General features: G+C 30.5%; 1 protein-coding gene across 1 annotated transcript; it reads right to left on the bottom strand.

Moving 5' to 3' along the window:
- Nucleotides 1-320: 320 nt before the first annotated feature.
- LOC129910586 (MATH and LRR domain-containing protein PFE0570w-like) lies at nucleotides 321-27,543 on the bottom strand. Its single transcript, XM_055988015.1, has 6 exons — nucleotides 26,516-27,543; nucleotides 19,510-19,745; nucleotides 19,210-19,445; nucleotides 18,828-19,136; nucleotides 18,635-18,749; nucleotides 321-15,214 (listed from the first exon to the last, which is right to left on the bottom strand). The coding sequence occupies exons 1-6, from the start codon at nucleotides 26,595-26,597 to the stop codon at nucleotides 1,511-1,513; spliced, it is 14,682 nt and encodes a 4,893-aa protein (XP_055843990.1). The 5' UTR covers nucleotides 26,598-27,543; the 3' UTR covers nucleotides 321-1,510.

Here is a 27,543-nt window from a genome sequence, read left to right as displayed (position 1 = left end):
TCAAAGTGCGTTCCATTGAAAATCGCTAGTAGACTACTAGTAGTACTTTGCCACCTCCCAAAGGAACAGGGCTAATATAAAAAAAAACTAATCTGCTTACTAAGTGAATAAAAAAAGAAAAAGGATGTCACGTCCAGGCAAAGAAAATCAACCAAGAAATTGTATGGATATTGAACAGAAAATATTACATGTTTTATAAAGTCTACACTGATGGTATATTTTCTGAATTAAAAAAAAAATTAACCTCACAGAAAAAAAATTTCGTATCTATCTCAAGTCATTTTTTTTATTTTCAAATAAACTTCTCAAAAAAAAAAAAAAAATAGGGCCCACCCAAGATTTATTTTGAAATTTTTTTGACGATGTTAACCAATTAAGTCATTTTAAGGCCAATTTCGAAATAAATCTTGGGAAGGCCGTATTTTGTTTTGAGTAGTTTACATACATAAGTAAAGAATTTTCCAACTGGGAAATGAAAATTTTGTAATTTCATTGTGGAATGATCCAATTGTCAATTCGATAAAAAACTATATTTTCATCATTGATCTTGGTAAATTTTACGATCAAAGAACGATTATTTCCAAAATTTCGAGTCGGTGACGGATATTTGAAGAGTGTTAAATCTAATTTATGGTCTTAATTTTTGTTCTAGTAGATAAGTCTAGTAAACAATTATAAGTTTTGTTTTTAGCTAGTCCTTCGCGCAGAATATTTTATGATTTTTAAAAACTGTCGAATAAATGAAAATTTACCGACTATCGAATAGGTCGATATTTTTTTTTCGTAAGTTCCCATCACAAATTGAAGGCTTTACATTAATTTAACTTCAATTGACTTTAGCACAGCGAAGTGTTCAATATCGTAATGTGTTTTTTTTATTTTTGGCTTACAAAAAAAGTACTATCGTCAAAATCTTTGGAGTCAGTTTTAAGAAATTTTAAACTTTTTCAAAACTGCTATATAGGATGAAGTCTCCAAAAAACGATACATCCCAATTTCGAAGTTTATCTATCCATCCGTTTAAACTGTAGATCCTTTTACAGACTGATTGATAGACAAACTGACTGTTGTGACAGACTGACAGAGAGACTTTTTTGTCCATTATCTATCATCGTAATGTGTGCGTTTCGTAACACATTTAACTGAGTGTTTTAGTCAATAGAAATTCATGAAACATACAATTTTATCCCAAATCAGACACATACTTGTAGCCTGTACAACGCTTTATTCAACTACAGATTTTCATCTTAATAGTTCATTGCACTACGCCAAGGGTAATCATTATTTTTCCTATTTTCTTAGATTGCAAAAAAATTTAGCTAAACCCGCTCACACACATGGTTGAACATCAGTATCTAACTTTAAAAAAAAGATCCCAATAGATTCCGATTCCGAGAATAGTAATTCCATGTGCGTTAAATTTATTTAAAGAAAATATTAAACTGATTTCGAAGAACGAACCAACAATTTATTAAAGACAAATTTTCTACTCTTCAGCTTCCTTTGATTTTCACCAAAATTGAGCTGGATTTTTGATAATATCTTCTGCATTAACATGTGCCGGATTCCAAGGTTGCCATGTTTTAACTTTAGCATTTTTATCAATCAATTGATCATTTTTAATGATACTCAAAGAACCCACAGTTTTGTCAAGTTCACTAAATTTATTAACATATTTTACACGAGGTCTTTTCACAGCAGAAGATGATGATGACGATGAAGCAATTGTATCATCTGATATTTGTGAATTGTGTTTGCGTTCCGAATCACTGTGTTGTCTTTTCAAATTATATTGAGAATGATGATGATCATTCTCAAAAGGTTTTCGTTCGGAATGTGATTTAAGAATTTGTTTTTCATGTTCTCGTTGTTTTCTCTTTAATTCATGTATTCTTTTTTGTTCATTGTGGGCTTCTTTTTTCAATTCATTTAATTCTTTTTCTTTATTTGATAATTGTTCAAGCAAAGCTTTGCGATGTCTATGAGCACGATAATTTGAACTTCCTTCTGGTAATTTACTGATTTCATTTTGTATGTGTTTTAATTCTGTTGTTACTTTTGATAGTTTCATAGTTAAAGATGAATTCAAAGATGACAACGAGGACGAAGCAAAGTGTGATGTACTAGAAATAGTTGCTGTTGATGATCTTGATACATTACTACATCTCGAAGTTCCAGTTGAACTTGAAATTCCAAAAGGTGTTGAATTTGATAATTTTGGTGTTGGAATTGAATTTGATTTGTTCGAACAATGTGGTGGTGGTTTGCGAATTGAACTTGCTACCTTATCAGTAATGTGCTGTTGTTCATGAACAACTCTATAATTCTTTGGACTCTGAGATAATTTTAATGTAGAATCGATAGATTTTTGACCAATTGGCGAATGAGAAGGTGTTGAAGTTGAACTTGGTGTTCCAAAAGGTGTTGTGCCAGTTGATCTTGGTTTCGGTGTCGAACAAATTGGTTTACGAATTGAACTTGTACTGCTGTGGTGATCAGAGTCAATTCTTATATTCTTTGGACTCTGAGAAGATAGTTTAATAAATGTAGATTCTGAAAGTTTTTGACTTGGCGAATGAGTTGGTGTTGAAGTTGAAGTTGGAGTTCCAAAATGAGTTATTGGTGATATTGGTGGTTTTTTGGAATTTGAAACTGTCTTTTTAGTCATGTGCTCTGAGACAATAGGATGTTTTTGATTTATCAAAGGTAAACTTGTTATTGGTTTTGTTGAAGAAATATTTGAAATATTCGGACTATGAACGGGTTTTGTTGAAGAAATATTTGGAATATTCGGACTATGAACGGGTTTTATTAAAATTGTTTTTTGATTTAGTGCAGGGGAAATTGGTTTTACTAACTGATTCGTTGATGTTGGTATTGGCTGAGACTGATGTGAAGTTTTCTGAATTCCAACTAATGATTCAGTCTTTGTTGATGTAACATTTGGTTTCAAATTGAAAACATTAGACTCTACTTTGTTTGTTATGGTTGAAGAGGGGGAGACGGATAATTTAGAGCATAGCATTTTTGATGGAGGTTCTTGTATGTTGTTATCTTCGTTAATGAAACGCTTCAATGAGATTTTTTGTGGAGTTTCATGAATTTCTTTGACTTTTTCTAATGAGACGGATGGTGTTTTCACGACTGGAATTGCTGTTGTTGTTAAGTTGGGTTTTTTAGGACTTAAATTTTTCTGTTCACACAATTCTTTTGGTGAACCTAACAATGATTTAGTAGATACACCAGAGATTTTAGGTGAAGAATTAAGCGAAGTTTCGTTTTGTCCGATTATGAGTTTTTTTGGTTTTTGTCCCGGTCCCGATTCAACAATTTCTTCTAATGAATCTCTTGTTCTAGGCATACGAGATCGTCTTGGAGGTTTCTGTAAAGACGATTTACCATCATCTTCGGGTAAAACTATAATTTTAAACGGAATAGCAGTTTCATTATTAGTTTGAATCAATAAATCGTTTGATGGTTTGGTCGATTCAAAAATAGGTTTTTTTATAATTTCATCAGTTGTTGTTGTTTTCGAAGGCTGTTGCTGCTGCTGAGTAAGAACATTTTGATCATTAATGATAGTTGATGAAATTGTGATTTTAGGTTCATCTTTTGTTTTCAATATCTCCACTATTTGAGGAGAATGCGATGGTGTAGAAATTGAAGGCATAGAAGTAACTATTGATACAGTTTCAACTGATTCTTCGTTAGTTTTTGTTGATGAAACTTGTTTCAAAGGAGATTTAGCAGCAATTTTCAGACAAGTATTAATAGGAGTTTCATTTTTAAGTCGATCAAAAAGATCATCTGTTTGTGAATTGCTAATCAAAAGTGTTGGCTTCTTGGGAAGATCATCAATTTCATTTGACTTAATTTGATCTTCATTAATTTCATTTTTACTTAAAGTCGTCTGTTTGCCTTCGAAAATTTCATCAATTTCAGATAATGACTTAACATCATCAATTTGTAAACCACTTATCGAAGTCGAATTATCTGATTTCTTATTACTTTGTTTCCAAAATAATTTCGAACGACATGTTAGCTTACTTTCAGAATTGTCTTTGTCTGGTGTTTTATCTAATTTTTTAGTATTTTCAATTAGATTAGCGGCAATTTTTGAACGTATTTTGTCGGTAAGAGGTGACTTTTCGGTATTATAGATAACCCCTTTAGATTCGTCGTTAAGTACATGTTCAGAAGTTGTTAGTTTGTCTTCATTAACAAGTATTTCTGGAAGGCATGTACCAGACGGTTCAATCGAAACATTTTTAATCGATGGATCTTTGTCTGTAGACAATGTCAATTGAGGTTTAACTACTACCGAACTATTTCCAACTATTTTCTCAGCAGAATTGATTATTGTATCAACTGTTACTACACTTGAATTAAATTCAGCAACATTATTTTTACAATACATTTTGGGATTATCGCTAGCATCAGTTCCATTGCCATTTGGTACATTTTCAGATCCATTAATTAACCATGGATAGCCACCAAATAATTGATCACAAAATAATTGATTATTATCATCAGGACTATCAAAAGTTGCTGGTCCCCATGTTAAATTACACGAAGCTAAATAATATTCATCTTCTTGTCCACGATTACCAGCCAACATACAATCAGATGTTTTAACTGATGCCTTTTGATTTTCAAATTCAAATTGTTCAGATTTTTTATCACTATCGATTGATTGTCGTGGTTTAATTACTTTATTGGTGGAAGAATTAATTGCAACTACTTGATTTGTAGCAGCATTCAATTCAAAACCTATTTGATCTGTTTCAAATTCATATTCAAGATTTGATAATGAAAGTTGTTGGGCATTTTTGTTATCTTCATTTTCTGATTTATTATTTGCTAATGATGATGATGGTTGTTGCAAAATTTCTGAATCAGTTTCATTAATTGTTTCAGATTCATCTATTGTATCATTTGTAAAGGTATTAGTTAAATCTGAAGTACTATTACTTCGTCTGCGTTGGAAAACTGACACTGAAAAATTCTGTTGACTTTGATCGCCATCTAGAGATGGGCGTTTACGTTTTGGAGGAGTTCGAACATCTGACAATTTGGATCCCATAATATTTTCGATAAATTGTTCGAGAACTCTATTGACTTCATCTTCCTTTTTGGTAGGAGTATTGAGTATTGAATTTCGTTTTGAAGAAACATCGGACGATGAATTAGAAGATGAGTGCTGCTTTGCTTCTTCTGGGATCTTTGCAGAACTTTTCATTTCAGCAGCATCAAGAGTTGCTTCTTTTTCATTGATTTTTGTTATAGATTTAGAGGTAATGATTAATTTCGATTTGTCAACTTGTTCTTCAATGGTTGATGATAATGGTTGATCCAAAGATTTATCAGCATTCTCAATTTCTGCATTTTTTGGAGTTGGTTGAACTCCTTTTTCGTCTTCTGTTAAATTAGGTATATTCACCAAAGTATTAGGGATTATCGAAGAGGATATTATTGATACAGTAGCTTCGTCTTTGTCTACGGAAGACTTTTTATCACTGACTTTTTCAACAATTGCTGTTGTTTTATCAACTTCTTTGTCTACAGAAGTGTTTTTATTTTTGATTTCTTCAACTATCGGTGTTTTTTCTTCTACTTTTTGATCAATTTTAACGCAATCAATTTGGTAAGATGTTATTTTGTTTGAATCTTCCAATTCCTTGACAGATTGGATCGATTCAAGATGAGTTTTGGGCGTTGTTTCTAAAAAGTTGATAGGAGCTGCTTTATCAACTACAGTTGTTAATATTATGGGTGCCTTCTTTGGAACTTCTACGAGTGCAGGTTGGTTTTTGGTTTTAGTCAGTTTTTTCTTAGTTTGTTTCGGTTGGTTTGCTGCTGTCTCAAGCTTGTCAGTTTCTTTGTTTTGTTTTATGGAATTGTTTATGCCGATATTGAGTTTATCATTCTTAATCTCTTTCTGACTACTTGATTTTTCCATTTTTTGTTCATCAATGTTAAACAATGATACTTTAAGACTTGAAATTTTTTCAACAGGTTTTTGCTCTTCTTCATGAAACTCAAAAATGGACTTAGACTTGATTTCCTTAGAATTTAGTGTTTCCATTTTTTGTTCATCATTACTTTTCAATAATGATACCTTTAAAGTTGGAGTTTGTCCTCCAGCAGGTTTCTGCTCTTTTTCATGTATGCCAAACTTAGATTTAGACTTGAAAATTTTCGGAGAATGTAATTTTTCCATATTTTTTCCATCTCCACCACCTATCAACAATGATACTTTAAGACTTGGAATCTGATCAGCAGGTATCTCCTTTTCTTTTTCATGCAATTCAATATTGGGTTTAGCTTTGATTTGGTCATCTTTTAATATTTCTTCAGTTTTAGAGATGATTTTGTTTGGCAACTCATCGGTTATCAATTTACGCTTACGACGAGGATCACGACAAGAAACGCTAAGAGATTTTAATTTCTTTTTAGATTCAGCGATTGAAGAAAATTGGCCATTTAGTGACGACGACGACAAATTCGGCTCAGACTGTACTCTTTTTGAAAGATTCGCTGCAGAAAATTCTTTAGGTTGTGTATCAAGTGATTTGCTAGTTTTTCTCAAAGATAAATTATTAAGCCATATTTCCTTCTTATTCATCGATTTTGATACTTCAATGTTAGAAGATCTCGATAGTTTAATCTTTTTCTTTGCAGGTGCAGCAACATCTTCTTGTTTATCAAGTGCAACATCATCTACAATGCTTAATGGCTGCGGTGTTAATTTTTCTTTGTTCAAATGATGTTCTATGGATTCTTCGAAAGATTGATTATTATTTTTCAATGATTTTTCATTCTTTTTTGTAGTTTCTTTCTTAGGTTTTATATCTTCGACAACAGTTTCGGATGTTTCTGTTTCTGTGTCTTCTTCTTCTGATTTATTTCTTCTTCGTCTACCTCTGCCTTTGCCTTTACCCTTACTCTTACCTTTTGTTTTTCTTTTTTTAGATATTGATTTAGATTTTGGTTTTTTGTTTGCCTTGGATTTAGTTACAGATTTCTCATCTTCATCTACAATAACCAATTTGCATGTACTATCGCTATCTGTATAAATATTTGATTGTTGTGTTAATTCCTCATTAAGTGGATTGATTGAAGATGCTGGAAATATTGTCAATTGATTTTCCAATTCAGAAGGAGGAGGAGGTTTTTGATGATCCAACACAACAACATTTTGACTTTTTGTATTTCTTGTACTTCTTGTTATCCTAGTCTTATTTTCTGTACTCACTATGGCATTGGCTTTAAATGACGTTAATATGGCTGCAACATTTAACTCTTGTGAATTAAAATATCTTTGATCTTCCAATTTCTTATCTACTTCATATTCTGATTGTGACTGATCTTCCGAACTTAGATCTTTGGGTTCCAACATAAATTTGACTTTTCGTGGATTTGTTTGTTTTCTATTTTTTGGATTAATAATACAACTCTTTTTGGTGAAATTTGTTGTTGAAGAAGAAGTTTGAAGCTGTGGTGCATCTTCATTCGTCGTCGTCGGCTGTATTTTAATTATTTCTTTATTTGGGGAGCAGTTTTTCGATATGCCTAATTTCTTTTTCCAAAGTTCTTTATTTTTATCATCTTCAGTCGAAAATGGTGTAATTGTTGTTTCTTTACATTCTTCATCAACCAATACTGGTTTAAATATTGTTGTTCCGTCTAATTTATTAGATGGTGAATTCCAAACAGATTCTGGTCGTCTCTTAAAAAGTACATTATTTAATGGTGATTCTATAGAATTGGGTATTGGTGTTGTTATTGGTGCAATTAATTGCGATGATTCATCAACTGTTGGAACTTTTATTGCACGCAAACAAATAATTGTACTTTCACTATGTTGTGAAGATTCATCTTCTGTTTTTTCATCCATTACAGGTGTACCATTATCATTGTTATAAGATACAATATTTGTATTATTATTACTTTGAGTAATATTTCTAATTTCATCATCATCAATACTATCCCTTGATGGATAATAAACAATATCACGATCTGATTCTAATGTTATTGATAATTTGTTGGCAATTTCAATTTCTGAATCAGATATAACAGATGGTTCTTCAAGATCTTCAACTTGAACTCTAGTTGATAGATTTGATTCATCTTCTAATAAATTATCTTCAGTTTTTTGCAATTCTTTTGCAACTTGTGATGTTGAATCGGGTATAATTGTATTTTCTTGTATTTTATCGGTTATTTGTGAAAAAACTTCTTGATTACGATTTCTTATTAATTCTTGTTTACATTCAACAATATTTTGTAAAATTATTGATTTTTCATCAGAAGATTTTGTAGAATCTTGTTTTGGTGATTTTTTATAGACAATAGTTTGTTTTGGTTCAGTTTGACATTCGACAGATTTTGCTGATTTCTTGCCGGTATTGGGGCCGGAATCTTTGACGATTATTTCTTTTGATGTTTGTTTTGTAATTTTAAAGCTACAATCTGCTGCTTGTTTTGGTCTAGTTTGAATTGAATCTTTTAATGGTTTTAAAATTGATAATGTACATTTTTGATATGATTCTTCTGTTTCGTTGGAAGATTTATTGTTGTTCTTGTTCTTCTTCAATGATGATGTCAAATCTTCTACTGATTTTTTAGTAGCAGTTCGTTTTTTGCTGTCTGCTGGTTTTTCTACTGGATGGAAAGAAATTTCTGACAAAATTGAAGGTTGTAGAACAATTGTAGTTGTTGTTTTACACTTTTTCGGATTATCAATTTTCCTTTTGTGTGATGATTTTGTTGTGGTTGTTATTGTTTTGTCATTCTTCTTAACTTCATTGTTATCAGAACATTCTTTAAATATTTCTTCAGAAAGAAGCTCTTTAACATTATTTGGTTTGATAGAAACTTGTTCACCGGGAAGTTGAAAAGTTACTTTAAGTTTGGGTTTTTCTGATTTAAGTTTATCATTTATTAAAGTTTCTTTTATGTCTGGTTTTATGACTTTCTCATTCACTGATAGTATTAATGGTTTAAGTTCTTCTTCTTCTTCATCATCTTCTTCCAAAATAATATTTTGTTGTTTTTGTTTGTTACCCTTTCGTTTTCTTGATTTAGTTGGTTTTTGAGGTTTTGGATCGACTTTAGCTATACGAACTCTCAGATTCTTTAAATTGCTTTCTGATTGCTGTGGCTCTTGTTTTATAACTTTTTCTGAATCTAAGATTAAGACTGTCGAAGATAAAGATGATTTTTTTGTTAATTTTTTATTTGATACATTTACAATATTCAATTCTTTGTTCTTTTGTATATTTTGAGTATTTTTGATAATTTTTGGAATTATTATTTTCAGAGGATCCTTTTTGTCATATTCTGAAGATATTTCATCTTGTTCTGTATGAGATTGATTTTCATCAACAATTATCTTTAAATCAGGACTTATTTCTTCAATGGCTTCTATATTTTCTGTACAATCAATTAGGTCTGAATTTTCTTTAAGCTTATAATCAATAGATGAATCTTTTTCTATTTCAATTGGACCACTTGTTAATGTGGTAACATTTTCTCCAGTAATATCCAATGGATCCAAATCAATATTTTGATATTTTTTAACTTTTTTATCTTCTTTTTGTATTTCTTTACGTTTTGTTTCTTTAGAAGATTTTTTCTTTTTTAACATATTTTTAGATTTTTCCTGTATTATTTGATATTCAATTGATTGTTTACCCTTTTTAGGTTGTTCGAGTATTTGTTTTTTAATACGAATTCTAAGCTTTCGTATTGGTTCAATATCAGATAATTTTGCAGGCATTGATGAGACGATGTCATTCTCCAAGTGTTCACTCATATTTTTGGTTAAATAAGATGTTTCAATTATGTTGTTTTGCGTATCTTTTTCATTTTCAATGATTTCTGGTGTTATGGTCAAAATATCTGGTTGTTTGCTTACTTCTGTATTTTGTTCGATATCAGATGTTATTTTTTCAGCTTGATCCAAATCAATTTCTTTAATATCAATAGTTTCTTCTTTAAATAGTTCATCGTTTTCATTGTTTTCAATTTTAGAATCTATTGAGGTTTTAGCATTTTCAGTGATTTCTTTTTCGTCAGTAGTTTGTTTTTCAATTGATGCATCGATTTTGTTAGTTGGTGAACTATCTTCATTGTTTTCGATTACTACATCATTGTCGTCAAAAGGTATAGTATCAATAGAAGCATCGTTAATTGATTGTTCTTCATTATCCTTTATATCTTTTTCGATTGTTTCATTATTTTGATAAAATTCTTTATTTGTTTCGTCTTCATTAACAACAGATTTAATATTTTTTTCATTTAATTTAGTATCAACTAAAGTTAGACTTTCATCTGTAGATGTAGTTTTCACTGCTTTATCCTTGCAGTCATTTGATGAAGGCATATTACCTAAATCTTTGTTTTCTCTTATCTCTGTAGTTTCTTCATTATTGATAGGTACTACATTTTCATCACTTAATTCAGTACCAATTGATACTAAACTATCATCAAAAGATTGTTCACTAGTACTTGATTGACATTCATTAGTTTCTTCAATATCAACTTTCTGTGTTTCAAATGAATCATCTTTTTCAATTTGAAGTTTCATTGCTTCGTCTTCGCTGTAAGCATTTGAAACACTATCAGCGTTTTCAACATTTTTCTCAGCAGTAATGGATTGGCAGTCATTAGATTTTTTAACTTCAAATGCTTTGTCGTTTTTATTGTCAGTTGGTATGTTCTTATTTAATGGATCTTTGTTTTCCTCAATTTGTGTATCTTCTTGACTATTAATAGGTTTTACTATTTCATTACTTAAACTTTCGCCATGAGACTTTTCCATCGTAGTTGATTCGCAATCATCAGTTTCTTTAAATCCAATAGTTTGTTTTTCGATTATTTCTTCATTTCGGTCCGATACTTGAGTTGTTTCTGGTAGTTTCATCTTTTCAATGTTTTCCGTTTCAACTCCCTCACTATTATTTTCAGTACCAACAAGATTTTTCTCAATAGCAACGGATTGGGATTCAATATCTTCTTCAACACCAAATGTTGGTTTCTTGATTTCTTCATCGCTTCGGTCAATTGTAAATGACGGTTCTTCATTGTCTTCAGTGTCTCCTAGTATTTCCTTAGAAACAGTAAGTTTATTTTCAACATTTAATTTAATATCAGTTTGGTCTTTGAGTTCTTTGTCATCTTCGCTATTAGCGATCAATCCAATTTCACCAATAAATTCAGTGACAGTTGCACTTTCTTCCAAAGATGTTTCTTTTTCAGTAAAAACAGATTGACTAATATCATTTTCTGTTTGTTCTTCAATTGTTTCATTCTTTTGTTCAATTGCTGGACACATGTCTTCATTGTTTTGTATGTTTTCAGCAGCATCGCTTACAGTAAATATATTTTCAATTTCATTTTCATCAAAAGATTTTTCTCTGGTAGTCGATTTAATTTCATCAATTTCTTGATCAAATGTTTGTTTTTCAAAAATTGTTCCTTCATTTTTGTTAATTGGTTCTTCATTGACCATTTCAAATGGAACCTCTTCATCGTTAATCTTATCATCATTAGATTGATCTATAAGATCTTGGCTATTAATGTCTATATCAATACTTTCAGAATGATTTCCATTTTTCAAAATATCATCTTCAATTAATTGATTGTTATGTTCTTCTTGTGTGACTTTCATGTCATGAAGATCTAATTTGCAACCATCATCATCATAATTATTATCAAAGTAACATTCAGTGGGAATTGTATCATAAATAACGTCCTCAATCCATTGATCTTCGTCAGAATCACATTCTTCTTCAAGACTACATGATTTATTATTTATTTCTTGGTCATTTGATTTTATTTCTTGAGTGATAGCTTCATTACCAATTATATTTTCTAAAATTTGATTTGGAGATATTTGATCCATTGAGATTTCTGAAGTGAAATGAACATTGTCCACATTGTTGTCATAAGTTCCTTCAATAAAATCAATTCTTGCTGTAACATAATCATGATCAGAATTAATGATATCTTCAAATTTTAAATTATCATCTTCAATGTCTGTTGCAGCAGATTTCATTTCTATTTGTTGATTTGTTGTAACAATTTCTTTTGCTTTTTCACAATTTGATGAATTTTCATCTACTTGTTTGTTTTCTTCTATTTCAATAGTTGGTTTTTGAAGATTTGGAAGATTATTTAATTCGCCTTCATTTTCAGCAGAAATATTTTCATCCAATTCAATAAAAGCATTTGAATTATCAACAACAACTGAGTCAACTGTTTTCTTAGAATCATCTTCATTTGCTAATAATTTTTCTTTATCATTGGATTTTGTATCAATTATGTCAGGGACATTCGATGCAGATTGCTGATTTTTATCTAGATTTTCATCAACTTTTTCAGCAGTTGTTTCCATCATCTCATTGATTTTTTCTTCATTTTGTTGGCATTTAATTGGACAAATAGGTTCATAAGTTGGTGATTCGATTTCGTCATCAGTTGATGACATAGATTGATTTATATTCTCATCTTCAACAAATGGTTTTCTTTTCTTTTCAAGATTTTCTAAAGCATTTAATGAATCTTCATTGTTTGTAGTGTTAATACTTGCTGATTTATCATCTTTAAATTCATCAGAATTATTGACATCGTCATCTTTTAAGGTCGAAGACTCATTAACTTTCATCTTATCTTCAATGAATTTATCTTCTTTTGGAATATTTGAAGATTCATCCATCGAATCAACTTTGTTGGTGATATTTTTGTTAGTTTCAGCTTCTTTTAACTTATTTAGCTTTTTTTCATGTTCAATTACTTTTTCTAATCCATTGTCGGTCTTTGTCTTTGATTCTCTCATACCAATGTTAATCAATTTTTCAGTGAATTTTTCAAATGTTGCAACAACAATACCATCTTTATTAATAACCTGTTTCCTTTGTTTTAAAACTTCATATTCTGACGATCCTCTAACCACTGTTTCAGTAGACTCATATATAGTTTTAATCTTGTCAAAAGATTCCTTTCCTTTATCAGTTGAAGCTCCATCTTGAGTTTTTGACTTTCCACCTTTTGCTTTAGTTTTGGTCTTTTCAGATCCTCTTAGCACTTTGTCAGTAGAAACTTTATCTTGAGTTTTGAGTTTTTTAGAAGATCCTTTAGCTTGTGTTGTAGTAGCAGCTTTGCTTTGAGTTTTGGGCTTTTCAGAAGATTTCTTAACCACGGTATTAGTGGAGGCCTTACCTTGTGCTGTGGGCTTTACACAAGATGTTTTAACTACTTTTTCGGTAGAAGGCTTTTCAGAAGATCTACTAACCACTATTTCAGGATCAGCCTTATGTTGAGTTTTGGTTTGCTCCGTTTCATTTTTGGGCTCTCCACCAAGTTTTCTAAACATGAATCTAGTAAGTGTAGGTCTTAATTTTTCATCAACACCATAAAATTCAAAAGATTCTCTAAGCATTCTTTCAAATTCAATAAAATCTTGATTGATGGCCATTTCAGAAGATCCTTTACCCACATTTTCCGAAGCAGCCTCAGTTTGAGTTTTGGCCTTTCCAGAAGATCCACTAGCCACTGTTTCAGTAGCAGCCTTATCTTGAGTTTTGGATTTTATAAAATTTTCTATAGCTTTATCATGAGCCTTTAGAATTAAATCAATACTCTGTTGTTCTTTCAAACCTGATTCATGTTTCGGGTTCTTGAAAATTGAAAATGTGTTTGTTTGTGACTTATTTTGTTCATCATCAAGTGGTTCATTTAAACTATAACCTTGTCTTGGAACAGAAAACTTTTGTCTTTGCTTTTGGATTTTAGTAAAAATATCATCCAAATAAGCATCTGCCAACATTTGAGCTATATCACTTGGTGATTTATCAGGGGCGGATTTGTCTTTGGGACTTTCTAAGCCATATTCATCTAGTAAACCAGATATATTGTTAAGAAGATCATTTATCTCAGAAGAATTGCTTTCATCAACAATTGGAACAGTTGCTTTATCAGCGTTATTTATTGGCATTTCTAATCTTGATGTTGTTGCATGATCAGATGCTACCTGAGCATATCGAGAACATGTTGGTAGTCTACTACTATCCGACATCTCATTTGCACTACTCTCTACAATCTTATCTGATCTAATAGCATCTTTCTTTATTTGCTTACGGGTTGTCACATTTGATATATCATTACGTTTGGGTATGCTGGGTTTTGGCAAAGTTTCTGAAATGAATCGGGAGCAAGTTGGTCTTTCTGCATCCCTTGAATGAGAGACATTTGAAACACCATCATCTGGGATGGGAGATGAGTTTCTTGTCGAACAGGGACTGTTTGAAATTGATCTTCGCGCATGACTATTGACATGTGCAGAAAATACAACATTTGGTTGTGTTCGTTTTGGAATTTCATTTGTTGAAGAAGTTGCTTCTTCAACTACTTTCGAAGAGGAGCGTTGTAAAATAGGGAAACTATTAGGGGCTATAAAACCACCATCGTCATCTGAGATGGGAGTGTTTGCATCTCGTGTTGTTTCCGGTAACTCTGGATTTGCAACACCATCGGGTGTGCCAGAGTAATCAAACGATGTGGTACTTGACACAATGCCATGTTCACAACGTCGTTTTTGAATAGGTTTTTCAATAATTGGAGGATTAACAACAGCTGGTGCTGCTGGTGCTGCTGGTGCTGCTGGTGGTGGTGGTTGAACATTATTATTATTAATTGCTGCTTCCTGATCAACAGGTACTGCAGCAACAACAGCAGCAGCATTAGATGGGGCTTCGTTGACACGATTTTCAACATTGACTGCGCCTGTTCTAAACCTACCAGGGGCATTTGTGGAATTTCTATCAAACCTATTCGTAGGATTTTCTGGTCTAGAGTTTTCGTTACTGTCCTCTTCGTCGTCATCGTCTTCACTATCATCTAGCTCAATTACATCATCATTTCTTAATCTTAATTCTACATTATTATTTCTACTATTTTGTGGTTGATTACTATTATTAGACCTATGACTTAGATTTTCAACATTATTATGACTATTATTTAAACTTAAATTTAAATTATTACAATTATCACAGCCTTTTGATAAATGCTGATTTACAGCCTTATTAGTACCTTGTTTTCCATTGTTTTTATTATTTAAAATTTGAGAATTTGCTTGACTTGAAGTCGAGGGTCCTGGTAAAATTTGTTCTGATGATCTTGTTAAATCTTCAATTAATACTGGTTGGAGTTCCTATACAAAAAATAAGAAAAAAAAAAATTAATTTACTTTGAAGAAAATAATAAATTTTAAATTTCAAAAGTTACTTTGATTTGTAAATGGTATCAAAGTTATGCGTATGTGAAAAAACAAATAAAAATAACTTTCATTTATTTTTAAGGAATGTTAAGCATATTTTTAATTTTGTTTTTTTTTTTTTTGTAAGAGTTTACTTTTTTTTCATAATTAAAAATAATATTTACATATTTATTTATATTTTATTAAGGGCTAATTTTTCAATAGTCAGATAAACCTCAGTTAGAGCTTATTCCTAGGAATAAAAGTTTTTTTATATTGACATTTATTCTTCTGAAAGTCTAACTGACGACTGAAAAAGCAGGACTAACTTTTTTAGAATAATTTAATATTTTATTTTGTTAATTAAAAAAATTATGTTGATTGAAGAAAATGTTGATTGAAGAAACTGTTGATTGATTTCAGTTGATTGGTGATTGTTGATTGATGATTGTTGATTGATGATTGTTAATTCAAAATGAGATCCTTTGAATTTCTCTGCAATTGGATACTGTGTCGGAATCCATGAATCGACTTAATTTTTAGTGCATAGTCAGGCTAAGTATTATCGAGTGTGACAAGTGATATGCGGAAGTTGAAATATCTGGCGTGTGGAGATCCATTTTTCATCTCCCAGGCTCCCATCCCAGAATGAGGCAACAAAAAAGGCTATCTTTTATGCTTGGAAAGCAACAATTCAAAAGGAAAATCAGTATGTATAACGTTTCTCTGTTAGGTCTAAGGTCTTTTTGCAATACGGCTTCAAAGTTCCCGAAAATTATGGTTATTCGTCACATAACTTGATATATTAACGAGAAATATTTCAATTATGTTGTTACTATATGTGAACATTTTAACATCGTTTGTTAAAATGCGCGTGGAAACTTATTTTAAACTCAGTCAAGATGCAATATATGACTATCATATCGGTGATCGATTGATCTTAATAATTGTAATTATATTTAGTATTCATTAAATTAAAGGAATATTGATTCCATTTATTAATCTCCGAATATTTTTTCGTATTAAGAATCTGTTTTACAGCTTTAGCTTGATCCTGACTTTTTCGGCTGTTCTCTTACGCACAAAAATCTGTTTGTATAAATCCCTCCTGGCATTGCATCTATCTTTTTCACGGTTTAAGATTGTTGATTGTTGACTATTGATTGTTGAATGTTGATTGTTGAATGTTGACTGTTGATTGTTGATTGTTGACTTTGTTGATTGATGTTTTTTTATGCAACAAAATAATGCTTCTTTAACTTGCAATATACATCGGAATACATTTTTCTGTTCGTTGAATTTGTTCATAAATTGAATGTTACTTAAAAACAATTCTTTTTGAATTTTGTTTAGCAAATATTACAATATTTGTTTCAAAAAATTTTACTCAATTTAATTTGTTTTCATAAATTTTATAATAAAAAAAATTAAATATTTTTCAATCTAAAGAATCATGAATTAAGTAAATTTTAATAAAAATATTGTTATAGAAAAACAGGATAATATAAATGGATGTTGAGTGGTTATAATAAGCCTGAAATAATTTTCAATAAATTAAGTATAAATAGTTTCTTTTCCTAATGTTAAAAAAAATTATGTAATTATAAATATATTCTAATCTACCAAGTATTTATTCTAAAATTTTGTTTATTGTTATATTATTTTTCAAAAGTTTTTTTTCTCGAATGGTTAGATAATGACAAAAATTTGGACTGAGATAAAGGAAACATAAAATCTCTTATGGCAGCGTATTCCTACCGATCGCTACACAGGGACCAAATAAGAAAAAGATCAAACACAAAACCGGAGCAAGAAATGAAAAAAAAAAAAAGAAATATTATTTCGCAAGATTAATCTTAACTAGTGGAAGTACTCGCTTAAAGATACATACATACATATGTCAACACCCTGCACTACTGTTTTTACACACGTTACTTAAACTGGACTGGGTAGAAATGCTCCGGTCACAAAAAGAGGGATTTTTACAAGCAACTTAAGGGCATTCCAAAGAAATATTTGTTGTTTGTTGGCTAAGATTTGAAAGGACACGTGGGGAAGGCAATGATTATGAAGATTCCTATAGAGGTTTCAGATACGTCAGAAATATTATATCTTCTGGTGAAGATAACTTGAGAGTGTGCGCTTTTGTAATTATCGAAACGGAAGGGGCAAAAATTGGTTTAACGAACAATAAGGGCAGAACCAAGTTAAAAAAAGGGCACCCAACATCAACGTATTGGACAAAACGTCACCATGACCTTTTAGGTAGTAAGGGATTCGTGTACCTATTCTTCCCTCTAAACACAGACAACAATACCACCGCTGAGAGGTGAATTATTCTTGCCAACCGCTGCTAATTCGGTTTTTTGCCATTATCATGTTTATACCAAACACCACAGACGAGTAAAGTAACAACAAAATAGTAAGAAATGAAGAGATTACAACTTTATATGTGGGATCAAATGATGAAGCTTAAATAATACGCCACTAAGAGGTATACAAAAACTACAAACACGAATTAAAGAAGAAATGCACCCAATTTCAAACAAAGAATAAGTGTCTACTCCACTACTGGTTTTATAAAAAGCTACGACAAAATATGAATAAAAGCAGAACCAATTTAAAATAGAAGGTCAATCAAGGAACGAATAAAGTTAACAATGCTTAATAACGAAGGAATCCGTTAACCACAATAATTTTAACTAATAGTTAAAATTTTGTGACGGACTTATAAATGAACAATTTTTCTGGCTACACTTTCCAATAGCATTGAGTTCAGATGTCTAATGGTTCGTGTCTCCAAACAACGGAGTAGTAAGATGTACAGTTGGAGTCACTGAAGAATTTGAAATCACATTATGGATACACTAGGAAATAAAGATGAGTTATTCTTTGCTGTAAGAGAATATCCATGTTAAAAGCATATCACCAATGGGTGAATGTTTTAGAAGGAAATGGATACCGCATAAGTGCGCTTCAAACGTATGTAGAAGAATGAATGTTTTTTTTTATTTTCAGGGTCTGCACAAAATAATAATTATATTGTTAATGTCTACTTTGAAATACATCCTCAACGACAATCGCTGACTTTTCTAGATTAGGTTTTTTGCCTATTCATTTAGAAACTCCATAGTATAATGCATCAAAGTTTTTTTTATAAAGATATAAACTCTTATGTAGAATAGCTTAAATTAATACATAGGTACATAATATAAATGTTTAAGAAACCTTTAAATACTTTTTTGAAAAATAAATAAACATCACATTAAAATAAGTTTTACAACATAATAACCCTGCTAAAACAAAAAGTTTGTATGATAAATTACAGTTGTACGTATGAATACAAATTTTAACCTGCTTATACCAATAACTCACCACTCTTGAACATTCCATTAATTTTGGATTCTCTCTAAATATATGTTGTTTATATTGTTTGAAAAATTCTTCAATTGTATCTTCGAGTTCCAATGATTTATTGATAAGAAGTATCCTAATAAATATAAAAAAAAAATAATAATAAATAATTTCGATATACGAAAAACAATATTAAATTTCTCTTGAGTCAAACCTAGTTCCAAACTGGTTATTCGCAGCAGCATGTTCAATAAGCGAACTGATTTTGATAAAAGACCGAGTTCTTTCCATGAGTATAGGAACGGTCTTCGGCAAAATAGGATCAACCTCTGCCGATGCTGTTAAATCAACAACATTAGATCTAAGAGCTTTCACTGATTTTCCCACAGCTATTTCATTTATTAATTCCTTATCCTCTTTTAAATGGGTTAATATTTTCCATTTTCTAAAGCAAAGTATAAGCCTCAGATAAGCGATCATATCGTAAGGTCCACATGCAGATTGTTTGTTGCTGAGATATTTTCTGAAAAATGATTTTTAAAAATATTTTATTAAAAATAAAATTCTATATAAAACATTAGAACTAATTAATTTACCTAAATATTGGATACAAAATCAATCGATAATCATCGATAACGTTTATCTTCAAAAGTGTCATCAAAATACCCGGTATCCATCCGCTAAATACCAAACTCAAAGTAACCATAATCTCATCGATTATAAGACGCACTTCAGTCTCATCGGTTACTAAAGAATGCAATTGGCACTTGTAATTCACATATTGAGCCATAAAGTCTGTCAGGATAAGATTGTAGTAGTTGTCACCAATTAACTAAAAAAAAAAAGAATTATAATTAATATAAAGTTTCACATGCATTCGAATTTTTCAAACTTACATCTGTAACACTTTCAAAACAAAGCTTCATTGATACAAGCCATCGGATCAAATTTTTCCATATAAATGCTTGGGTTGATTCCACATTAACAAGTTTAAGAGTTTTTTTAAGTTCTTTTTCAAATTCTTCCAATCTTGCATATGGGAAATTATCAGAATCTTTGTATCCAGGTTGAATTTGATAATACAAAATTGGCTTGATTTTTTCAAACAAATGCTGATATTGTTGGTTTACACCTGCAAAAGAAAATAAAGAATTTTTTGATTAAAATACCGTATAGTTATTTATAAGGAAATGTTGGTGTTGAGTCTTATAGAGAACAAAAAAATACAATATTTGACTAACATAGAATTAAGAAGATCTTATCTATAACCTATCTTAAACTTTATTTATCACTAATGTTACTAGTTTTAGTTAAGTTGAATGAATTGGTGAACACCTCGAATGGACTAGAGGCTATAGCATAGAGAGCCTATAAGAAGTTGTTAAACTGAATTCTTTATTTCATGAAATTCTAGGTTGGAAATCCCGCAGCTGACTGAAGTAAATGCCCAAGGAAGAAGTAATGTATTATAAATATGAACCAATAACAAGCCTCGAATATTGACCATCCCAGGAAACAAATTTTGGATAGGTAAATAAATTTTTTGGCACGACACTTCACCAAAAAGCATGCCTTAGTGACTAACAACTCTCAACTATTCTTGTGAATGGTTGTGAATTTACTGCCGAGTGCGAACGGCTAACCCAAGATGCACTTTTTCAGGGCAATGATACTGTTGGAAACTTTGTCAATTCATCGCAAGAGGCAGTAGAGATGAAAAAATGTTTTAGGTAGTGGAGGCTAGGGTACGAACCCAGACCTCTGGCGTTGTAGAGCATTACTCTTGACTCTTGTCAATCGCTGTTTCTTCGGGCTAACAAGGCATTCAAGCAGTAAAGCTCTCTCTCTCTCAAAGAACGACGGAGGCCCTGTACAAGACCTTGACAAGACCGGATGAAAATTCAGCGGTTAAGATGGCTGGTCGCGTAAATCATATAAACATCGTCCCAACAGCCCGTCGAGTTTTGTATCCAACCCCGATGGATAACGTGGAAGAGGAAGACCTCATCTTAGGTGGTGCGTCCAATAAGGGAACAACCTCAAAAAACTATATACCTACATATGCGCAACTGGAAACAGCTAACTATGCATATTATGTAGCCCTGGCTAAAAAAAGCTTGTTGTTTGAGGTCGAGATCGATACTGGACTGTGAACACCCCTTTAAGTAAATAACTATGCACCGTTTATGGAAGTGTAACGGGAACACTTGTTTTGCTATATTAGATCGAGTCCAATGGAACTGAACACTTTTCTATGCATAGGGCTCACCTTCGAGCGATAAAAGCAAACACATTTCAGTAAAAAGTGAGTCTACGAAGAAAACTAAAATCAAGCCCCTTGACGTTTTATTGCCGAATAGGCAAATAAACTTTTTAAAACACCACCAACCACCTCAATCTGCTGATGAGAACGATGGCCACCCACAAACCAAACTGCCACCAAAGCACTTTAGTTTAATACAGCCTTGGTTTCCAACCCACAGAATGTAGATCATCGGTTGCAAGCACAAGTGTAAAACGACATCAAAGAACTCGGTGTCTGCAACTGGAGACAAGTAGACGGAAACCGAATTTACTGGCTTGTTGATCGACAACGAATTCACTTTCGATCTTCCTAAATACATGCTTTAAACTTATCATGGAAATTAATAAAGTAAGTCCTTGAAAACAGCTTTGAAGAAGTTGTTTGTACTAATTAGATATCAATCATATCATTAGTATCAAAAATAGCAAGGCGGGAGAATGTTGATAAGATGACGTGAAACTAAACAGGTGTTGTTTTAAATTCACCTAATTAAAATTCACATCTACCCAAGTATTTTATAAGAGATTTTAGTTTATAAGAGATTTTAGTTTATTTTTCATGGCAAAGCATAGAATAAGGGTGAATTGAAGATAGTGATCTGTTTTATTTTTAATTAATAAAAGCTTTATTACCCTGTAGCTGAAATAAAATTTAATTTCATGCAAACTGAGACTTTTATTATATTCCCACCCAAGAATGGTTTAATAATTTATTTCAACATTCTATGAAAGGAAGCACCCACCTATCATACCAATAGAACTGCATACATATGTAGTAGATTGTAGATACATAACAACGCAAATCCTTGTTTTTTGCTCTTCTTCTATATATTTTCAAAAGAACGTAATAACTGCCTGCAATTTTGTATGCAAATGCGTCATGCGCTTTCAGAGCATTCAACAAAAAACAAAAAAAAACCGCAAAACCGGAACTGAAAAAGAAGTCTTTAAACTACTTTGTTGCATAGTGACATTTACCCATAAATACCATAAATAGCTCTAATATTGAAAGATAATTTTGATGATAACGCAAATGCCGTAAAATTTAATTTCTCTATCTATGGTCAATATATAATGTATATATGAATGCATCTTTTAAGGTCTTTTTTTATGCTGATATTGTTTTTTTGTTTTTTGTCTAGGTTATCAATGAATACCATAGCTATCTAGACAGATGATAAGCAAAGCACACTTGAAGCTTTGCAAAATATATACCTACATAAGCAAAAGTATCATACTGAAACATTTAAAACAACAAGAAGCTATGCGCATAATCACAGCTCTATACAGCAAAAACAGAATAACGAAAGATTAACTTTTCGTACATTATGGATGTTGAAAAAAAAAATGCATAAGGCATCAATAATGAATTCCCTTTCCTCAAAAACACGCATAATAAACATAAGAAAGCTATTCGATAGCAAAAAAAAAAATAATAAATATGCTTGTGCATAATTACAATAAAACAAGAAAAAATCTATATGTTGAGTTATTGTGTATTATGATATCAAACTTTCCCCATGTCTATGGTTTCGTAAGCAAAAGAAGAGAATATTCTGCATTTGACAGTCGAAATTGCATATGTGAAATGTCCGGGATTTTTAGACAAAAAAAAATGCATCTACATTTTAAGCACATGTTAAATAACGTAAGAAGAAGAATTTGGATTATTTGAATACATAATTATGAAGTTATAGGTACTTATTCTTGTAATCGGATCTTAACATCTTTTCTGTTTGGAAGTCTAAATCGCTATATTGGATTGGTTTCACATTTTATAGAATCCGATTGTGTGGTAAATTGATACAAAAAAAAAATCATTTCATGAGAATAGGGTACATATTTACATGACAACTTACAAACGACAACTTACAGTGGTATGGAAATAACACAGTTTATGTTGAAATTGAATGTTTAGAGAAGCCAATTCTGCATGAGACATAATAATTACGGTGATAGAGAATAAATTGGCTCCTGCATTCCCGGTGCGTTTTGTTTTAGAATTAAGAAATTTTGAAACTTAGAGACTTTAAATGCAATATGTACTATAGGCGAGTTTTTAATCATCTGACTTAAGATCTACAAAAATGTGTTCGTTAACAAAATTTCAAATCCGACTAACGCAGGCCACGAAAGATAAAACAATCTCCAAAATAAACTACATATCTCAGAAAAAATCACAATAGATTAAAATCTGTATGATGGGTCTAAGGAAGAAATCGAGAAGAAATTTATTTCACTGAGGATAAGACAGTGCCATGTAAAAGAGTCAGTGGTTAAAAATAAACTTGGGTTTTTGAAAGATAGAAACTATTTTTTTAACGATAAAACGGGGCATGTTCATTAAACTAAGAAAATCATAAAAATTTTGTTTCAATAGAAACAAAAAATTTGTTTTGAGAAAAAAACGATTGGTGCTTGCTTTGCTCAGTAAACTAAAGTACCTAATTTTTGGTTTGGAATTTTAAAAAGAAAGCGATAGCAAACAATTTCCAAATCAAAGTGTGAAAAGTGCAGAAGTGTTATTGATCAAATGACATGGTCATTGAGAAAGAAAAATACCCAGAATGATAGCGTAATCGAAAAGCTAACGGAACACCGTTTTCTTGAAACTGACGAACTTTTTAATCACTTACTTTGGTTGCGTGTGAACAAAGTGAAAGTGAATTTTCAATCGCTTTTGTCACAACCAAAATTTTTTTTTGGGGGCGGAGTGTATTTTTTTTTTTTTTTTTTTTTAATTTATATTTTTATGGAATTTTAATTACATACTATTTTATGTATTTTTTTTTTTTGTTTTATTAGTGTCCCTTTATGATTTCAAATATTTTGTTTTGTTAACGTTCAAACAAATATAACAATTAAAATTAAAACACCAAAATTAAAATTTACAAAATTGTTACATTTATGCATAGGTATTTATACGACAGTAAAAAGTTGTTAAAATTAATAAATTATTGTGGTCATCAGCTTCACGCTTTAAAAAATAAACTAAGTTAACAATAAAGTTAATTTTTTAAAGCGTGAAAAGTTTTTTGTCGTATAAATAATTGTAATTTTTTAATTCAACTACAAATAAATTAAAAAATAATCAATATTTAGTGACAAAAGGTTCGTTTTCTATCACGTCCTTTACCCATGAGCCATTGCATTGGTTCAATTAAATTTATGTTTAACGTTATTTTATTCCAAGCCTTTTCATAATAATCTTCTGCAATTCTAACTTCTTCTCGATTAATTTTGCGTTTGACCATCTTGCATAGATTTTCGTTTGGATAAAAATCGAGTGACGGCAGTGGCAATACATAACTGTAATATTGACATAATTAGCCGTGTTTTTGGTCATTGTCGTGCTGACACCAAATCGCTACTAAGAGAGTATTTGTACTCCCCATGCATACACCGTGCTCCCATACTCCTCACTCTTCAATTTTACTCCTCTCAAAAATATTTCAATATTGGATTAATATTATTTAAATTTTAATTTTTGTATCTAAATTCTATACTTCCATTAGGTACCTATGTATGTGGTCTAAATTATTTTGCACGTTTTCATAAAAATTGCTATAAATACATCCATTTCTTTTATACTGACCTATGCCATTGTCGATGTGGTTGGTATCTGGGTAACAGTATCTGTCAAACTTTAAATTTCAAATGTATAAACTTGTAGCAAGCTAAATTAAGACACTATAAAATATAATGTAAAATAAGTTTTTACTTTTTTTTTTCATATTATGTAAATTCCAAAATAAATGACAACCTTCAAAATAACTTTTGAAATTTTTTTTTTAAAGAATATCATAACTTTTATCTTTTGTAAAGTATTTTGTTTTTCACATTAATGAATTTATTATTTATTTCAACTTTTGAATTATTTATATTTATAGTACGGTACCTATTGTTTTTTTTTTTATTTTTAACATTAAAATTTAATTGAAAAATAATATTAAAAACATTTAAGTTTTCCCATAAATGAAAATTATTCCTATTTTCGTGACCCACTTAGAGGATCATAATGTTGAGTTTTTACTAATTTTTTAAAAATTAAATTATATGTGTTTAAAGTTTAAAAAAGGCGAATGGAATAATGTATTTTTATTAAATGGATTTCTACATGGTTTTTTTATTGGCGTTTTCGATTGGCAGTCCGGAAGCGTCCGGAATCATTCTGAAAAAATTTTATTCATACAAAACTGTCAGTTTTGTGCGAATAAAACGCTTTCAGAATGATTCCGGACTGCCAATCGAAATTACTATAAGAAAACTTCCGTCTTCAAAAAAAAGTGACGAATCTTCTGAAGTATTAATTTAATAGAATTTAGTTTAGTTTAATAAGGAAATCATTTTATTTTTATACGGCAAAACAGGATACTTATGTAAATCGCATTAATTAGATGTGGGATCCTATAAAAATAAAATGTTCAAAACTTAAAAATTACTCGTCTAGGAACATATACCTACCTGGAAATCGTTTCCTTTTCAGATTTCTGAAGGAAAAATTATATAGGAGATAATTCTATAAAAATTAAGCTGATCATTAAGGATCCGAATTATTGATTTTATGAGAACATCTTGTTAACTTGTTTGTTTTGAGAAATTTATAAACATGAGACTCACATAAGCACATCCACATAGAATGATCAAGAAATCTTTTTATGTTAATTCGAGTTTTTTAAGAATAAATCTTTTATTAAAATTATTTTTTATGTAATTAGGTCTGTTTAATGAATCTGATCCACTCAGAAAAGATCCGAAAAGTACAAGTTTGTATGTTCCATGAAGGAAAACCTTGCCCTAAACTGTTCTACAAACTGTCATTTTGTGTTTCATGAAGTTGTTCAGAACAGTTTAGTTCAAGTTTTTCTACTCCTACTTTTGAGGTAGAGCAAATGAGTGAAAAGTGTCAAACAGCAGCTGATTTGTTTTATTCTGACAAAAATATTATAAAATTAATTCAAAATAATGGAAATTTCTTTAGAATCTTCTTAATATGAAGAAAAATTCAAAATGAGATCAAATATTCTAATTAATTATGATTTATTTGAATGAAAAGTCATAACAAATGAATTTATTTTTGCTTTAGTTTCAAAACTGTCAACCCCATAAAAACGGATGTTGTACTTTTCTGATCTTTTTTGTTTTGACAGTTTTCACGAATTTGTGCTGTTCTAATCTTTTCTGTTCTAGTTTTTCTTCATTAAACAGACCTAATAATAAAAAATCAAATTTTTTTACTTTGCATACTCCTCTTGAGCGTGAAATACTCCCCTCAAAACATTTAAAGTACTCCTCAACGCAAATTCGAAACGGCAGCCCTGCTGACACCCCCACCCAACGTAATCTAATGACTCTTCCATTTCTCAAAGTGCAACAATTTTACCTACATATATTAATATTAATAAACTCTGGGTGACTTCACCTGCATAATGTATAAAACAAAAATTCAGTTTTATATAATGATTAAATTTTTAATATAATTTAGGTATGTATGTAAATAAAATGTTGGAAATAATCATGAAAACATATACGAGATTTTCACTGTTCCACGTTTGAACCAAGTACAAAGGGAATATGATGAATTTTTTTTTTACTTACTCTTTCTCGTCCATACATTTTCCTCATCCTCCTCGGAGTCAGAACAACTCACAACGACATCATCATCATTCTCCCTCGCCATGGTTTTTTGAATATATATTTTTTATAGCGTCGTCGCTATCAATAGTTTTGTTTTATTTTTATTTGAAAATAATTTCAAGTTTATTTTGTTTGTTTTTTTTTGTTTTTGTTTCACAAAAATCCACACCAATCTACTTCATAACGAAACACAATACAATTCGCTCTATGAAAGATATTTATAAATTTTCCACCCAATGCCGCTTGGATAGAAAAAAAAAGCGCACTTCAACACCTTGGAAATTTGATTCCCAGCTAAAAATTGTTTTTTCTTTCTTTTATTTATTTCAATTTTTGTTGTAAATATAAACACAATTTGTAAACAATAATAAAAATTACACAATTTTACACCTGTTTTTTTTTTTTTTTGTTTTATAAAAAAAAAAGAGAATACAAAAATATAAAAAGACAAAATATATGTAACCAAGTGACGAAGCTTCGTTTTTTTCTTCCAAATAAAGGAATAAAATTTGTTTTTTTTTTTGTTTCCTTGGTTTTTGTTCTCTTCTTCTTGTTCTGCTGGTTCTACACTGGGCGAGAATAGAAGTATTCAATTTTTTTTTTTGCTTTCAAATGGGCTGAGTTGGTTCTTGGTTGGCCTGGGTTTAATGAGAAAGTTCTCCTGTGGTATATCAGATTTTTTTTTTCACGGGAGCACAGCAGAAAACACCCACTAAACGCGGATTTGACAAATTCTGAATTCTACGCAGTTTTTTGCAAAGTAAATTTTCTACTTTATTCCGACTCAAATTCAATTCAATTTTATTCACAAAATATTGTACAAGATTTGTTTAATATATTTTTATGCTTTTTTTAATAAATCTCATAAAATTTATGGGGAAATTTTTAATTTTTCTTCAGACACTTTTTTCAGTCACATTTAACATTTTTTGCTTGAAAAATTTTTATATGTAGATTGTAGATGCTAGCTTCTTTTGGATTGTATTTGA

This window comes from Episyrphus balteatus, chromosome 2 (genome assembly GCF_945859705.1).
Source record: "Episyrphus balteatus chromosome 2, idEpiBalt1.1, whole genome shotgun sequence".
NCBI lineage: Eukaryota > Metazoa > Arthropoda > Insecta > Diptera > Syrphidae > Episyrphus > Episyrphus balteatus.
This window is presented reverse-complemented; position numbering and strand designations above follow the sequence as displayed.

What these genes read in the sequence shown, in the direction of transcription:
- LOC129910586 (XM_055988015.1), bottom strand. Translation starts at nt 26,597, where the DNA reads ATGGCGAGGGAGAATGATGATGATGTCGTTGTGAGTTGTTCTGACTCC. An exon ending in ATTTTGTATCCAATATTTAG is followed by an intron (nt 19,137 to 19,209) that starts GTAAATTAATTA and finishes ATCATTTTTCAG; the next exon opens with AAAATATCTCAGCAACAAAC. An exon ending in AATAACCAGTTTGGAACTAG is followed by an intron (nt 18,750 to 18,827) that starts GTTTGACTCAAG and finishes TATATTTATTAG; the next exon opens with GATACTTCTTATCAATAAAT.